We start from the raw sequence: 17885 nt of genomic DNA on the forward strand, positions 1-17885 counted from the left end.
AATGAACTTCCGCTGTCCCCAAATATCATCACTATTAGTCCCCTTCACACACATTATAGCCATATTATAGGCAATGACCAGTTTTTGGAACATTATTTTTTTACTTAAATTAATGCATTTGTGATCAAAAATCTTTTTTTGCAATTGGGTTTCTTTAAAAACATTGCATTGTTTTCCTTCTATAACCTCTGTGTCGCACGATCCAAGCTGCAAGATTTAACTGAGAATCAGTCAGTGAGCTCTTAACTCCGGTCTTTTTTTCTGAGCTATTAGATTTATAACCACATCAAAGTTGACTGCAAAAATCAAAGCCCCGATTGATCAGGTCATGTCTTGAATTCACTTTTTTTTAAGTCTCGATTTCTTTTTGCACCAAATTCTTCAAAGTGGTTTATGAATTTGGAGTGAAATCAAAAATGCTTTTTTTTCGCCTTTAACCATAATTTTTGGCTACTTTTTTTGCACCAAAAATCTTTAAAAAATAATCATGTTTCCTTTAAAAAAAAAAACTAAATCTGCCAAATTGATTGCAGTGGGAGACGCAAAAAGAAACAAAAACTTTCAACTTTTGTTGCATTTCATAAATCTGTCTGAAATATCAGGGGAAAAAAATTGAGGAGGAAAGATCGGGGATGGGGGGGGGGGCAGTTTAAAAATTGGCAGGAAACATACAGAAAATAAAGAGCAAATGCTGAAGCTGCTTAAAAATGGTGCACATGCAAAGCCTGTGAAAGATAAACAGGACAGAATTTCTAATGAAATCCAAGGCAAAAATGATATTCAGCCCCAGATGCATGTGTATAAGTAATATAGATAAATTGCACCCAGATATGAATAATCCCTTTAAGTCATATTTCACCAACCAATTTCCAACCAATCAATGAGGGACTGGTTAAACTTGAACTATAGAAACCCCCTCAGTAAACAGCAGTGTATCTGTACTTGGTAGAGCTGGGTGCCAGCCACAGCGCCCCAATACTAGGACATACGAGCTCCTGGAGGGCAATGGAGGACAGATGTGAAGAGACCCCATTGAGGGGGAGGGGCAGATGTGAAGAGACCCCAGTGAGGGGAAGGAGGAGGAGGCAGATGTGCAGAGATCCCAGTGAGGGGGGAAGCAGATGTGCAGAGACCCCAGTTCAGGGGGGGCAGATGTGCAGAGATCCCAGTGCAGGGGGGGGACGGACGACAGATGTGCAGAGATCCCAGTGCAGGGGGGGGACGGACGACAGATGTGCAGAGATCCCAGTGCAGGGGGGGGGACGGACGACAGATGTGCAGAGATCCCAGTGCAGGGGGGGGGACGACAGATGTGCAGAGATCCCAGTGCAGGGGGGGACGGACGACAGATGTGCAGAGATCCCAGTGCAGGGGGGGGGACGGACGACAGATGTGCAGAGATCCCAGTGCAGGGGGGGGACGACAGATGTGCAGAGATCCCAGTGCAGGGGGGGACGGACGACAGATGTGCAGAGATCCCAGTGCAGGGGGGGACGGACAGATGTGCAGAGATCCTAGTTTGGGGGGGAAGGGGGGGGCAGATGTGCAGAGATCCCAGTGGGGGGTGGGGACGACAGATGTGCAGAGATCCCAGTTGGGGGGGGCAGATATCCCGGTGGGGGGGCCAGATGTGCAGAGATCCCAGTGCAGGGGGGGACGGACAGATGTGCAGAAATCCCAGTGCAGGGGGGGACACAGATGTGCAGAGATCCCAGTGCAGGGGGGGTGGGACGACAGATGTGCAGAAATCCCAGTGCGGGGGGGGGGGGGGGACGACAGATGTGCAGAAATCCCAGTGCGGGGGGAGGGGGACGACAGATGTGCAGAAATCCCAGTGCAGGGGGGGGGGGACGACAGATGTGCAGAGATCCCAGTGCAGGGGGGGGGGACGACAGATGTGCAGAGATCCCAGTGCAGGGGGGGGGACTACATGTGCAGAGATCCCAGTGCAGGGGGGGGACAGATGTGCAGAGATCCCAGTGCAGGGGGGGGGGACGGACGACAGATGTGCAGAGATCCCAGTGCAGGGGGGGGGACGGACAGATGTGCAGAGATCCTAGTTGGGGGGGGGGCAGATGTGCAGAGATCCCAGTGGGGACGACAGATGTGCAGAGATCCCAGTTGGGGGGGGGCAGATATCCCGGTGGGGGGGGGGCAGATGTGCAGAGATCCCAGTGCAGGGGGGGGACGGACGACAGATGTGCAGAGATCCCAGTGCGGCGGGGGGGGGGGGGCGACAGATGTGCAGAGATCCCAGTGCAGGGGGGGGGGGGGGGGACAGATGTGCAGAGATCCCAGTGCAGGGGGGGACGGACGACAGATGTGCAGAGATCCCAGTGCAGGGGGGGGACGGACGACAGATGTGCAGAGATCCCAGTGCAGGGGGGGGACGGACGACAGATGTGCAGAGATCCCAGTGCAGGGGGGGGGACGGACGACAGATGTGCAGAGATCCCAGTGCAGGGGGGGGACGACAGATGTGCAGAGATCCCAGTGCAGGGGGGGGACGGACGACAGATGTGCAGAGATCCCAGTGCAGGGGGGGGACGGACGACAGATGTGCAGAGATCCCAGTGCAGGGGGGGGACGGACGACAGATGTGCAGAGATCCCAGTGCAGGGGGGGGACGACAGATGTGCAGAGATCCCAGTGCAGGGGGGGACGGACGACAGATGTGCAGAGATCCCAGTGCAGGGGGGGACGGACAGATGTGCAGAGATCCTAGTTTGGGGGGGAAGGGGGGGGCAGATGTGCAGAGATCCCAGTGGGGGGTGGGGACGACAGATGTGCAGAGATCCCAGTTGGGGGGGGCAGATATCCCGGTGGGGGGGCCAGATGTGCAGAGATCCCAGTGCAGGGGGGGACGGACAGATGTGCAGAAATCCCAGTGCAGGGGGGGACACAGATGTGCAGAGATCCCAGTGCAGGGGGGGTGGGACGACAGATGTGCAGAAATCCCAGTGCGGGGGGGGGGGGGACGACAGATGTGCAGAAATCCCAGTGCGGGGGGAGGGGGACGACAGATGTGCAGAAATCCCAGTGCAGGGGGGGGGGGACGACAGATGTGCAGAGATCCCAGTGCAGGGGGGGGGGACGACAGATGTGCAGAGATCCCAGTGCAGGGGGGGGGACTACATGTGCAGAGATCCCAGTGCAGGGGGGGGGACAGATGTGCAGAGATCCCAGTGCAGGGGGGGGGGGACGGACGACAAATGTGCAGAGATCCCAGTGCAGGGGGGGGGACGGACAGATGTGCAGAGATCCTAGTTGGGGGGGGGGCAGATGTGCAGAGATCCCAGTGGGGGGTGGGGACGACAGATGTGCAGAGATCCCAGTTGGGGGGGGGCAGATATCCCGGTGGGGGGGGGCAGATGTGCAGAGATCCCAGTGCAGGGGGGGGACGGACGACAGATGTGCAGAGATCCCAGTGCGGGGGGGGGGGGGCCACAGATGTGCAGAGATCCCAGTGCAGGGGGGGGGGACGACAGATGTGCAGAGATCCCAGTGCAGGGGGGGAGGGACGACAGATGTGCAGAGATCCCAGTGCAGGGGGGGGGGACGACAGATGTGCAGAGATCCCAGTGCAGGGGGGGGGGACGACAGATGTGCAGAGATCCCAGTGCAGGGGGGGGGGACGACAGATGTGCAGAGATCCCAGTGCAGGGGGGGGGGACGACAGATGTGCAGTGATCCCAGTGCAGGGGGGGGGGGACGACAGATGTGCAGAGATCCCAGTGCAGGGGGGGGGACGACAGATGTGCAGAGATCCCAGTGCAGGGGGGGGGGGGGGACGACAGATGTGCAGAGATCCCAGTGCAGGGGGGGGGGGGCGACAGATGTGCAGAGATCCCAGTGCAGGGGGGGGGACGACAGATGTGCAGAGATCCCAGTGCAGGGGGGGGGGGACGACAGATGTGCAGAGATCCCAGTGCAGGGGGGGGGGGACGACAGATGTGCAGAGATCCCAGTGCAGGGGGGGGACGACAGATGTGCAGAGATCCCAGTGCAGGGGGGGAGGGACTACAGATGTGCAGAGATCCCAGTGCAGGGGGGAGGGACTACAGATGTGCAGAGATCCCAGTGCAGGGGGGAGGGACTACAGATGTGCAGAGATCCCAGTTGGGGGGGGGGGGACAGATGTGCAGAGATTCCAGTTGGGGGGGGACAGATGTGCAGAGATTCCAGTTGGGGGGGACAGATGTGCAGAGATTCCAGTTTGGGGGGGGACAGATGTGCAAAGATCCCAGTTTGGGGGGGGGACAGATGTGCAAAGATCCCAGTTTGGGGGGGACAGATGTGCAAAGATCCCAGTTTGGGGGGGGACAGATGTGCAAAGATCCCAGTTTGGGGGGGGACAGATGTGCAAAGATCCCAGTTTGGGGGGGGCAGATGTGCAAAGATCCCAGTTTGGGGGGGGGCCAGATGTGCAGAGATCCCAGTGGGGGGGGGGGCAGATGTGCAGAGATCCCAGTGGGGGGGGGCAGATGTGCAGAGATCCCGGGGGGGGGGGAACAGATGTGCAGAGATCCCAGTGGGGGGGGGCAGATGTGCAGAGATCCCAGTGGGGGGGGGGGAAGATGTGCAGATATCCCGGGGGGGACAGATGTGCAGAGACCCCAGTTGGGCAGAGATGCCTCCTTTGTGGGGGCCGCCAGTGACACATTTCTCTGCACAATATACAAGGACACTTGAAGGGCCTGGCTCTGTAGATCCCCCCTGAGGGCTCCCCCTGGCGGTGCAGGCACTCGGGTACACGGCTCTCACCTCTTCTTGTCGTTGGCTACTGTTCCCTCCATGCCAGCCGGGGCAAGGAGGCCTCCGGAGCTGCGTCAGACGCTGGGTGCTGCGGGCGGACACTGAGGCCTGGGGTAGAAGCTGGGACACTTATAATCCACACAGGAAACACAAAGCCCGGGCAACTGGCCGCCGCTGAGAAGAAAACACCCGTGTGCTGGACCTAGGCCGCGGCCGGTGGTGACGCAATACGTCGTCGGTACGTAGTTCTCACGCTCTGCTCCTCTCACCGGTCTGATACGGACTCTGCTGCTTCTCTTTTTTTTTTTTTCTCCCTTCTACGCAAACAAAACGCCTGCGTCACCACGTAGGCGTGGCTCCCGGCGTGACGTCTACACGTCACTGATTTCCACCAATCAGGAGAGTTGAAAGCCGAGCCTCCTCGGCTCGTTTCCGCCACGCCCACTCCGTATAAGTCAGCTGATGTCGGCGGGTGTGGGCGTGTGACCAAGTGCGGAGAGAGGTCATGAGAGTGTAAAGATTAACCCAGTCATTGCCTGAACACTACACATTACAGATTTCATTTTGCTACATTGTAGGGCTTGTACATCGAAATAGGCTTTGTTGCCAGTAGCAACCAATCAGAGCCCAGCTTTCATTGGAAAAATTGCACTTTAGAAATTAAAGCCGTGCTCTGATTGGTTGCTATGGGCAACAAATGCACATTTGATAAATGAGGCCTTTTTATTGTTGTTTTTTTTATTTGAACATGAAGCGATTGGACGATCCAAGGTTCAAGTGCCCCTTCATTGGACTTGTAGATCGAAATTCACTCCTGTGTAGCCACTAGCAACCAATCAGAGCCCAGCTTTCATTGGAAAAAATACTCTGCAGAAATGAAAGCTGCGCTCTGATTGGACGCTACGGGCAACAAAGACAAATTTGATAAATTAGACTTTTTTTATTATTATTTTTATCTTTTAACATTAATTAAACAATCAGACCATGGAAGGCTCAAGTTAGGAATTAAAAAATAAAGGTTTCAAAAAATAAATAAATAAAAATATATATAAATATTCAAATCCTTCATTAAAGTATCAAGAAATTAAAAAATAAAACACATTTGTTATCGCTGAATCTGTAATAGTCTATGGAAATCTGCAGGTTTATATTGCACTGAGAGGAAAAGGCGGCATTTCAGTTTTCACCTCAGGCAGGAGGAAAGCTAGAATTGGCCCTGACTCGTGTACAAATATAGCCGACAATGGGCATTCAGTTGCCTAACACACAGCCCCCCTCGGCCGCCATGACACTGCCATCTTGTTATGGGGGGAGTCAATGGAAGTTGGATGGGACACATTCCTCCTTTTCCAAACTCTTAAATGTCACTGTCACAATTGAAAGCAGCGTCTAAGAGGTTAAACTGCTGGCTGCAATCAGAGCGGCCTCTAATGCAGCGGTCAGACTCGGGTTTCGGCAGTATAAGGGTTCAGTCGGTCCAGGCACGGACCAGCCGCAGATCTGAACTCAGCAGTCTCCCATACAGTATGCCCATGAGGCTGGAGAGTCAGGTCAGAAGCCGTGCGGTCAGTCTGTGTGTGCGGAACGATTTTCACGGATGTCTAAATGACCCCAAACATAGCGGCACCCACTTTGTATGGAGCGTGTACAGCAACTGAGGCCGCTCCATGGATAAACTGCGCATGTATGGCGGGTATCGCAAGATGAAACCTGGGTGGGCCCCCAAGTGAGCATGGTAGTGCCCGCTCATCACTAGTTACGAGTACTGAGCCCCCAAGTGAGCATGGTAGTGCCCGCTCATCACTGGTTACAAGTACTGAGCCCCCAAGTGAGCATGGTAGTGATCGCTCATCACTGGTTACAAGTACTGAGCCCCCAAGTGAGCATGGTAGTGCTCGCTCATCACTGGTTACAAGTACTGAGCCCCCAAGTGAGCATGGTAGTGATCGCTCATCACTAGTTACAAGTACTGAACCCCCAAGTGAGCATAGTAGTGCTCGCTCATCACTAGTTACAAGTACTGAGCCCCCAAGTGAGCATGGTAGTGCTCGCTCATCACTAGTTACAAGTACTGAGCCCCCAAGTGAGCATGGTAGTGCCCGCTCATCACTAGTTACAAGTACTGAGCCCCCAAGTGAGCATGGTAGTGCTCGCTCATCACTAGTTACAAGTACTGAGCCCCCAAGTGAGCATGGTAGTGCTCGCTCATCACTAGTTACAAGTACTGAGCCCCCAAGTGAGCATGGTAGTGCCCACTCATCACTAGTTACAAGTACAGAGCACCCAAGTGAGCATGGTAGTGCTCGCTCATCACTAGTTACAAGTACTGAGCCCCCAAGTGAGCATGGTAGTGCTCGCTCTTCACTAGTTACAAGTACTGAGCCCCCAAGTGAGCATGGTAGTGCCCGCTCATCACTAGTTAAAAGTACTGAGCCCCCAAGTGAGCATGGTAGTGCTCGCTCTTCACTAGTTACAAGTACTGAGCCCCCAAGTGAGCATGGTAGTGCCCGCTCATCACTAGTTACAAGTACTGAGCCCCCAAGTGAGCATGGTAGTGCTCACTCATCACTAGTTACAAGTACTGAGCTTCCAAGTGAGCATGGTAGTGCTCGCTCATCACTAGTTACGAGTACAGAGCACCCGAGCATGGTAGTGCCCGCTCATCACTAGTTACGAGTACTGAGCACCTGAGCATGGTAGTGCCCGCTTATCACTAGTTACGAGTACTGAGCACCTGAGCATGGTAGTGCCCGCTTATCACTAGTTACGAGTACTGAGCACCCGAGCATGGTAGTGCTCGCTCATCACTAGTTACGAGTACTGAGCACCTGAGCATGGTAGTGCCCGCTTATCACTAGTTACGAGTACTGAGCACCCGAGCGTGGTAGTGCCCGCTCATCACTAGTTACGAGTACTGAGCACCTGAGCATGGTAGTGCCCGCTTATCACTAGTTACGAGTACTGAGCACCTGAGCATGGTAGTGCCCGCTTATCACTAGTTACGAGTACTGAGCACCCGAGCATGGTAGTGCCCGCTCATCACTAGTTACAAGTACTGAGCACCTGAGCATGGTAGTGCCCACTCATCACTAGTTACAAGTACTGAGCCCCCAAGTGAGCATGGTAGTGCTTGCTCATCACTAGTTACGAGTACTGAGCACCCAAATGAGCATGGTAGTGCCCGCTCATCACTAGTTACAAGTACTGAGCACCCGAGCATGGTAGTGCCCGCTCATCACTAGTTACGAGTACTGAGCACCTGAGCATGGTAGTGCCCGCTTATCACTAGTTACAAGTACTGAGCACCTGAGCATGGTAGTGCCCGCTTATCACTAGTTACGAGTACTGAGCACCCGAGCATGGTAGTGCCCGCTCATCACTAGTTACAAGTACTGAGCACCTGAGCATGGTAGTGCCCACTCATCACTAGTTACAAGTACTGAGCCCCCAAGTGAGCATGGTAGTGCTTGCTCATCACTAGTTACGAGTACTGAGCACCCAAATGAGCATGGTAGTGCCCGCTCATCACTAGTTACAAGTACTGAGCACCCGAGCATGGTAGTGCCCGCTCATCACTAGTTACGAGTACTGAGCACCTGAGCATGGTAGTGCCCGCTTATCACTAGTTACAAGTACTGAGCACCTGAGCATGGTAGTGCCCGCTTATCACTAGTTACGAGTACTGAGCACCCGAGCATGGTAGTGCCCGCTCATCACTAGTTACAAGTACTGAGCACCTGAGCATGGTAGTGCCCACTCATCACTAGTTACAAGTACTGAGCCCCCAAGTGAGCATGGTAGTGCTTGCTCATCACTAGTTACGAGTACTGAGCACCCAAATGAGCATGGTAGTGCCCGCTCATCACTAGTTACAAGTACTGAGCACCCGAGCATGGTAGTGCTCGCTCATCACTACTTACGAGCACCCAGTGTGATGACACGGGGCTCAGTGTGTGCTCTCGTCCGATGGCCCGGATGCCTTTAGAAAGACAGCATGGCCCAGGGCTCATCCCAACTGAACGCCCGACCTCCTTAACCGTGGGCGGAACACTACTCAGACAACACAGGGTGAGGGAACACAATATTAAGACTTTATTGGATCCCCAAACAATTAACAGCATATAACACATAACCAGCAAAACCACAGAATATAACCGGCAACAGTTTCTCACCCTTCCGCTGGCTCACCAGGGATTAGATTAGAATGATTCCAGGGCTACTTACTCCAAACCAGCAGCACCCAGCGAGAATGGAATAACACCGGATTGAGGAAGCTGTGTGAGGAACGCAAAGCCTGTAGTCAGGTGACTGGATTTTCCCAAGCTGGATTCCTTCCTTAGGTAGTCTTTTTTTCTATTCACAAATAGCCCAAAAATTGAATAGAAAAATTGTTATGGGCCCTAATGAATATTTGGTAAAAAGTAAAAAATAAGATAACTTCCTTAGGTAGTCCTTGATATCTCAGCCGAATCCTTGCATTCGATGCTGAAGTCCATGTAGTGTTATAATCCAGGTTCGGTTATGGCTTGCCAATCGGATCTGCAGATACTAGATTGGTAGCATGTAGCAAGAGTCTAGTCGGGCAATGGACAGTCCTCCTTCTTATACCCCTGAGCTCTCCATTCAGACCATTGGGGTCTTCACGATTGGTGGATAAGACTGGGCTCTTATTGGCTAGAGCTCAAGCCGTATACAAAATATCCCTAGTAGTAATGGTCTCTGGCAGAGACGAGGGAGAGACAGCTAAGTTACATCTCATCTAGCAATACACATAGTGATACAATGGGAGGTTTGCATAATTGATTTGTCTGGGTATCTGACCTTCACTGGCCAAAGCAATTACATGAGTCAACAAGAACTTTAAGGCTATGTGTCCACGCTGCGGAAAATGCGCGGATTTTGCCGCGGATTTCTCGTGGAAAAGCCGTGGATTTTCCGAAAATCTGCAGCAGCGGCACTTCCCAGCCATTTCTATGGCATTTTGGAAATGCTGTGACTATGCTGTGGATTTTTCCACGGCGGATTTGCCGCGAATTTTGATCCGGAAAAATCTGCAACATGTCAATTATTGTTGCGGATTTTGATCTGGATTTTGGCTATAGAATTGGGAAAAAAAGAAAAAAAAATCCGCACCAAAACTAAAATTGAAAAGGTGCGGATTTGCCGGGAAAGTCGCGGATTTTCATGCAGAAAAATCCGCAGCAACATTCTACCGTGGACACATAGCCTAAAGGTACCATCACACTAAGCGACGCTCCAGCGATCCCACCAGCAACCTGACCTGGCAGGGATCGCTGGAGCGTCGCTACACAGGTTGCTGGTAAGCTGTCACACAGGCAGATCTCACCAGCAACCAGTGACTAACCCCCAGCCAGCAGCGACGCGTGGAAGCGATGCTGCGCCTGGTAACTAAGGTAAATATCAGGTAACCAACCCGATATTTACCTTGGTTACCAGCGCACACCGCTTAGCGCTGGCTCCCTGCACACCTATAATCATAGGAAATAAGGGGGCACCTTTCCCCTATTGGGATCACCACCAGCAACAATAGACCAAATCAAGAAAGAGAAAAATACTTGCTGTATATAGGGATCAACCAATAAGATTTTGTTCAAATCATCAAAAATGTATTTTTATTGGCACAAATTTTATACATACAAAAATATCCACACAGAACAGTGAAAAATAGCAAATAAAAACATCTAAAAACAGTCAACGAACACCCCAATACATAGTTCCAGGTTAGGGACCCAGCACCATGATCCTGAATGAAATTCCACTAGATGTACAAATCAATAATATTCACAGGCATAAATGCAGGACCTGTGTGCAAATTTTCACTGCAAACCCTATGCCATATAGTACTCTAGAGAATCGTACCCCATCTGGCACCACCATCAATAAATACAATATAATAAGTACAAAAATACTAGCTAAAAAAGGGGATGAAGATAACCTTATAATGAGGAAATCAATACACCCAGTTCAATAGTTAAACCAGGTAAGCTACAGACTATCCAGAATAATCCAGAAAGTCATCACCAAGATGTATTACCCCTTGCTAGAAGTCCCAAGTTTAAGGTGGTGTGAGGCCTCAGGATCGGCGCAAGTATGGGGTGTTGCCAAATATCGGGTAACCAAGGAAAGGACTTCTTGGTTACCCGATGTTTACCATGGTTCCCAGCGTCCGCAGAAGCCGGCTCCCTGCTCCCTGCACATTCAGTTGTTGCTCTGTCGCTGTCACACACAGCGATCTGTGCTTCACAGCAGGAGAGCAACAACTAAAAAATGGCCCAGGACCTCACAGCAGGGGCCGGGTTGTTGCTGGATGTCACACACAGCGACATCACTAGCAACATCGCTGCTACGTCACAAAAGTCGTGCCTCAGCAGCGATGTTGCTAGTGATGTTGCTTAGTGAGACGTGGCCTTAAGAGTCTTGTAGAAACAAAGAGGGGCTTATCCCCCATTTATAAACAAAATATCATCATGTCTGGCTGAATTTTAAGAAACTTAACCTATGCTAGGCACTGACAGAGTCCATGTCGTCACACCCAGCACCCAGCACCAAAGCCACGTGATGTGCTTTCTTGATGGTTTTAGAAGGCTTAAGAGGCACCTGGGAGATTCACCAGCTCCTCCAGGAGTTTGGGAGGTCTCTCTTAAGGCCCCGTCACACTAAGCAACATCGCTAGCAACATCGCTGCTAACGAACAACTTTTGTGACGTTGCTAGCGATGTTGCTGTGTGTGACATCCAGCAACAACCTGGCCCCTGCTGTGAGGTCGTTGGTTGTTGCTGAATGTCCTGGGCCATTTTTTAGTTGTTGCTGTCCCGCTGTGAAGCACAGATCGCTGTGTGTGACAGAGAGACAGCAACAACTAAATGTGCAGGCAGCAGGAGCCGGCTTCTGCGGAGGCTGGTAACCACGGTAAACATCGGGTAACCAAGAAGCCCTGTCCTTGGTTACCCGATATTTACCTTTGTTACCAGCCTCCCCCGCTCTCACTGTCAGTGCCGGCTCCTGCTCTGTGCACATGTAGCTGCAGGACACATCGGGTTAATTAACCCGATGTGTGCTGTAGCTAGGAGAGCAAGGAGCCAGCGCTAAGCATTGTGTGCTGCTCCCTGCTCTGTGCACATGTAGCTGCAGCACACATCGGGTAATTAACCCGATGTCTGCTGTAGCTAGGAGAGCAGGGACCCAGCGCTCAGTGTGCGCTGCTCCCTGCTCTCTGCACGTGTAGCTCCGTGCGCTGGTAACCAAGGTAAATATCGGGTTGGTTACCCGATGTTTACCTTAGTTACCAAGCGTAGCATCTTCCACGCGGCGCTGGGGGCTGGTCACTGGTTGCTGGTGAGCTCACCAGCAACTCGTGGAGCCACGCTCCAGCGATCCCTGCCAGGTCAGGTTGCTGGTGGGATCGCTGGAGCGTCGCAGTGTGACATCTCACCAGCAACCTCCTAGCAACTTACCAGCGATCCCTATCGTTGTTGGGATTGCTGGTAAGTTGCTTAGTGTGACTGGCTGGACCTTTACCCCGGAGGCCTTCTAAACATACAGTTTACATAATTGGTGCTGTCGATACTGGGAATGTGGATGTCGGACGTGTAAAACCGGCTTTACGCTGATCTTTTTCAATGTGACCTTCACATCAAGATCCTTTCCAAGTTATAATATCACATTACTTAAAAAAAAACCCAAAAACAAATAAAAACAGAAAATATGTCGGATTTACAGTCACTGGTTAATGAGAACTGGAAGCGGCCATTGGTTTCACTTCAGCAGTGGGTTTTATCAAATATTACACCATTGCTCTTATATTTTGGGAAAAGGCACTGAAACCAGTCATGTCTGTCTATTCGCCTGCAATGCAAATACATATATGTTGTGAAATCTCAGGTTCACGGCAGTGCCCCAAATCTGGATCCCACCAAAATTCATACTAGCGATATTTTAATCACTTTATGAAATGGAAATAGCCCTTTGAATATATAAATATTTGAAACAGAATTGTTGTATGTACAGTTCTACACATGTCAGAGCTGTAATCACCCAGAATTCTTTGCATTCTATGCAGTTTTTACACCAAAAGTTGTATCACCAACAGAATTGTGAATGCAGCTCTGAATGATAATACAAGCTGTGGCTAAGGTTCAGTACAAGTTTAAAGGGGTTGTCCACTATTTTATCCTTGATGGTCTATCTATCCATAGGATAGGTCATCAGTGTCTTATCGAGCGGGGTCCCACACCTGGCAACCCCTCTAATCAGCTCTTTTTGGCACCGCCATCGGAAATGTTCTGTTCCGGAGCTGTCTCATTAACTGATAGCGGTCGGGTACTGCACATTCGCCTCCTGTTTATTTGAATGGGAGGTGGATGTGCAATACCCGGTCACGGACGCTATCAGAATACTGGGCAGCTCTGGAACTGAGCATTTACGGCCACCTGCTGCCACCGCCAGCACCTAAAGCAGCTGATTGGCGGGGGTGCTAGGCGTCGGACACTGGTCAATCAGACATTGATAACCTATCCTAAGGATAGTCGATCAATGATAAAATACAGGCCAACCTCTTTAAGGGTTAGTCCAGCTCCAATCACTTCCACATCGAGAGAAGAAAGAGGCAGGTATATGTGACATCACCTGCCCCCTCACCTCCCGACTGTCATACTGTCACGTGTGTAGGGACAGCCTCAGGGTTAGTTCTCATCTTTTCATATAGAGCATGCACTTTAAACAGGTATTTTCCTTTTAGCACTTTCTTTTGCTGCAGCAGACTACTCAGCTGGCAATAATTAATCAATTGTCGGCCTGGATTTAAGCCCTCTGCTTCCTGGGTATGGTTCTGGTTATTCTATTCATTTAGGAGCTAGCCTGGGAGCAGAGAGGGCGTGAAGGTTGCTGCTGTACTGTCTGCTGCAGTTTGTGCAAGTTGTTTGTTTTTGATCTTCCTTCCCTTATTATTCCTTACCCGTATTTCCTGTATTGCTCCTGGTGTAGGTTTTTGGTGTGGATGTGGTTTCATTTTTTCATTTTTCCCCTGTTTGTCATACCTTGTTGGTGGGTTTTCAGGGATTTCCATCCCAGTCAGCCCCCTGGGTAGTTGGGACATAGTTGGCAGGGCCTGGACAGAAGACAGGGCAACACTGGAGGCTCGACCCTGACTACCATCTAGTCTACTGTCGGGATAAGGGACAGTACAGGATCCCCAGAGTGAGGGTCAGCCTAGTAGCCCCTGTACCATCCTTCTGTCACATTACACCAATGCGGAAGTGATTGGAGCTAGACCAACCCTTTAAAGAATAAGACTGATATACAATATCTGCTGATCCCATCATCAACCTTGGTGACCTCCCAAAAAACTTTTAAAAGAGGTGACATGTTCACACTGCTACTACAGTTTTCATACAGATCATATTCAACCAGTACAAATAATTTTCCAATATGAACCCTAACCGCTAACGTTCAAGGATGGGCTTCTGTTTTTTAGTGAAGTGAGCAATGTGTGTGCCAACAGTCAAGGTCATGCCCCTACACAACCATTACTCGCCCAGTTAGACAGCCCTTGAATGGCCACTGTCCGGTAGGTTTCGACAATACCCAAAAAAGTCCACGGGACACTTTTTTGTTCAAGACCCCCCCAGACATTCCAGTTGATTAAAACTAACTACAATAGTTTCTGTTACCAATATAATATATTCCAAGAAATTGCATAAATGTAAATTCTCAACAATTCAATATTGGGCAACTCATGGCATATACCAAACTCTGGGTTATATCGATGCTGTACTTAGATCGCGAAGAACGAGCTTATTTTCTGATATTTAGCACATTCACAGTGGTGGTGAAGTAATTACAAAATTTCCGAGCTTTCATTGCGATTGTGTAAGACTTGATGAATCAGGAAGTTTAACAAAATAAAAGCTGATACGTATAAATCAAGATAATAAAACACACTGAGAATAACTGACTAAACACGTCACCATCGCCAGTGGACCCAACACATGGCTCTACGTACCCTTTGCTCTATATTTTTTATAAATCTCCAAATTCACACTTTTTGTAAAATAGAAATGTGCAAAAAAAGTTGAACAGTTAAAGCCCCTACTATATAAAAGTTGTCCGGACCCAACTATTTCGGTTGATCATCTAATGTGTTTGTTGGTGCTCCTTACTCTTCCCCAATGTCATGGGATGGACTTAAGGAAGGTCCAGGGGTGAGGTAAGATACATAACAGGCAGGGGTTTTACCAAGACAAACAAGGGGTACACCAGGCACTATAACAACGGTGAGCCCTAGCGCTAGTGAGAGGGAAGATGGACACCTCCTCCACATACCTGTTGTTGTACCCTGCACTCCTAGCCAGTCTCTACACAGGTTCCACAGCTGTCATCAAGTAGGAACCTGAAGCCCAGAGAGACCTTGCAGTAAGCCCTGGCTAGTGAGTGGACAGGTAAGGATCACTAGTCCAACTGCTGCACTAAAACAACACACTAAGGGTAGGTAAGACAGACAAGGGGAGAAACAACAACAGACTAACTCCAACAACTAGGCTGCAGTCAGGCACTAGTTCTGCAGCCTACACCACAACCAACAGCAAGGACTTAAGCAGCTCCTTCCACCTTCAGACCAAGCACCCAAATGAATTAGAGAATAACCGGCACCCTCTGCAGGTAGCATAGGGTATATAAAAGGATTAGGAGTCCCAAACTGTAAACACCTGACCAGGAGTCAGAAGCTGCTGGCAAGGAACTCACATTAACCCTTGCCACACCCAAAGAAAGAAAAGAAGTTTAAGGCTATGTGTCCACGAGAGAATGTAGCTGCGGATTTTTCTGCATCAAAATCCGCAGCTTTCCTGCAAAATCCGCACCTTTTCAAAGGTGCGAATTGCCACGGATTTGATGCGGATTTTGGTTGGGATTTTTTTTTTTTCCCAATTTTAAAGCCAAAATCCGGATGAAAATCCGCAACAATAATTGACATGTTTCAGATTTTTCCGGACCAAAATCCGCACGACATCCGCTGCGGAAAAATCCGCAGCATGGGCACAGCATTTCCAAAATGCCATAGAAATGGCTGGGAAGTACCGGTGCTGCAGATTTTCGGGAAATCCGCGACTTTTCCACGAGAAATCTGCTGCAAAATCCGCGCATTTTCCGCAGCGTGGGCACATAGCCTAACAAGTAGAGCCTGAGATGACAATTAGAGACTCTAGTCCTGATACGGTCACTAGTCTGAAAATACAGAGAGACGGCAGGAACGCCCAATAGATGATGGCAGGGGACATAAGGATTGGATGGCTGAAATCCAATTGCCCCATCCTTTTTTTTCAGCAGGGAGATAGTAGCTGTCAGAGGATCCTGGCAGCAGCTTTCTCTTAGAGAAAACATGAGGTCGCGACCCAGCACCATGTCCAGTCCATACGTCACCGTCCACACCTGGACCATATTTCACACACGTCTATATTCACTCTCAATCGTTCTTAGAGCATGTAACTAAAAAAAATTAAAACACGTCTTCACAATATTCTTTATTACTCTCATACAAATAAGGGTGTCCACCACTTAATAGGGCACGTCAAATATGATATTGGGTTCAGCTGACTTTGATCTGTGTACGGCCAGCTTTACTGACCATAGGTGTCTCCAGGATGCAGCCTTGAAGACAAGGTAGAAACTGTCGAAAGACATTCACTTATGCAATAAAGGACGTTGCCAATATCAATGACCTGCAAGGATATGATTATGGTGCAGAAATCTTTTTCTGTTTTATTACTGTAAATTATCAAGTGTTGTGCATGAAGATGTCCCAGAAAAATGCTCGGGTTCCCCATTGTCTTGCATTAGGTTCGCTATTCGTGATGAATACTGGAATAGTACTAGGTATTCAGATATCATAGTCCGAACCCAAATATTTCACTAGTCGCCCATCTCCAATGGAGACTCGTCTGTATCAGTGTATTATTTGCAGCTTTAATGCAAAATCTCCAAAATTCGTCCACTATCATGGGTCTTTATCAGTATTGGTCTGCTCCTATGGGACAAATTGGCCTTTTAAGCCCCCTCACCCGGGGCTCCAAAGTATGACTGCAACCCCTGCGCCCAATATAGTTACATCTAGGGATGTAGTCAGCCACTGCTCATTACTCGATCGAGTATCAGGTTGCTCCAACGTGACTCGAGTATTGAGTATAATGGAAGTCAATGGGAAACTCAGGCATTTTCAACCTCCGATTCTCAAGGCTCGATCAAGTAGCAAGCTTTGGCAAACACACTCGCCCATCACTAGTTACATCCCTTCTTACCTGATAGGGAAAAGGCCGCACACATGATTTTGGGTAAGTTTGTAATCATATATAGGTAGTTTCTCCACATTCACTCCCAATAATGGCTATTTAGCTTCCTTCGGAATGGTTCTATGCAAAGGTGCTCCATTGCTGCATGGGCTATTGATTGTTCTCAAATTCATACTATTTAATTTAATTTATTAAAAAAAAATAAAATATATAAATATATATATATGTATGTATGTATATATATATATATACATATATACAGTACAGACCAAAAGTTTGGACACACCTTCTCATCTCTAGAACAACTGTTAAGAGGAGACTTTGTGCAGCAGGCCTTCATGGTAAAATAGCTGCTGGGAAACCACTGCTAAGGACAGGCAACAAGCAGAAGAGACTTGTTTGGGCTAAAGAACACAAGGAATGGACATTAGACCAGTGGAAATCTGTGCTTTGGTCTGATGAGTCCAAATTTGAGATCTTTGGATCCAACCACCCCGTCTTTGTAGAAAAGGTGAACGGATGGACTCTACATGGCTGGTTCCCACCGTGAAGCATGGAGGAGGAGGTGTGATGGTGTGGGGGTGCTTTGCTGGTGACACTGTTGGGGATTTATTCAAAATTGAAGGCATACAGAACCAGCATGGCTACCACAGCATCTTGCAGCGGCGTGCTATTCCATCCGGTCTGCGTTTAGTTGGACCATCATTTATTTTTCAACAGGACAATGACCCCAAACACACCTCCAGGCTGTGTAAGGGCTATTTGACTAAGCAGGAGAGTGATGGGGTGCTACGCCAGATGACCTGGCCTCCACAGTCACCAGACCTG

The 17885-nt window shown here is 49.6% G+C and overlaps 1 protein-coding gene across 1 annotated transcript in view; it reads right to left on the minus strand.

Annotated features, from left to right (window-relative positions):
• Nucleotides 1-5080, minus strand: part of HIF1A (hypoxia inducible factor 1 subunit alpha) — a 47964-nt gene extending 42884 nt beyond the window's left edge. The window contains exon 1 of the mRNA XM_075330803.1: nucleotides 4765-5080. Coding sequence (XP_075186918.1) covers nucleotides 4765-4796 — 32 coding nt within the window. The 5' untranslated portion in view covers nucleotides 4797-5080. The remainder of the gene's footprint in view (nucleotides 1-4764) is intronic.
• Between the last annotated feature and the right edge of the window lie 12805 nt (nucleotides 5081-17885).

This window comes from Anomaloglossus baeobatrachus, chromosome 12 (genome assembly GCF_048569485.1).
Source record: "Anomaloglossus baeobatrachus isolate aAnoBae1 chromosome 12, aAnoBae1.hap1, whole genome shotgun sequence".
Lineage (NCBI taxonomy): Eukaryota > Metazoa > Chordata > Amphibia > Anura > Aromobatidae > Anomaloglossus > Anomaloglossus baeobatrachus.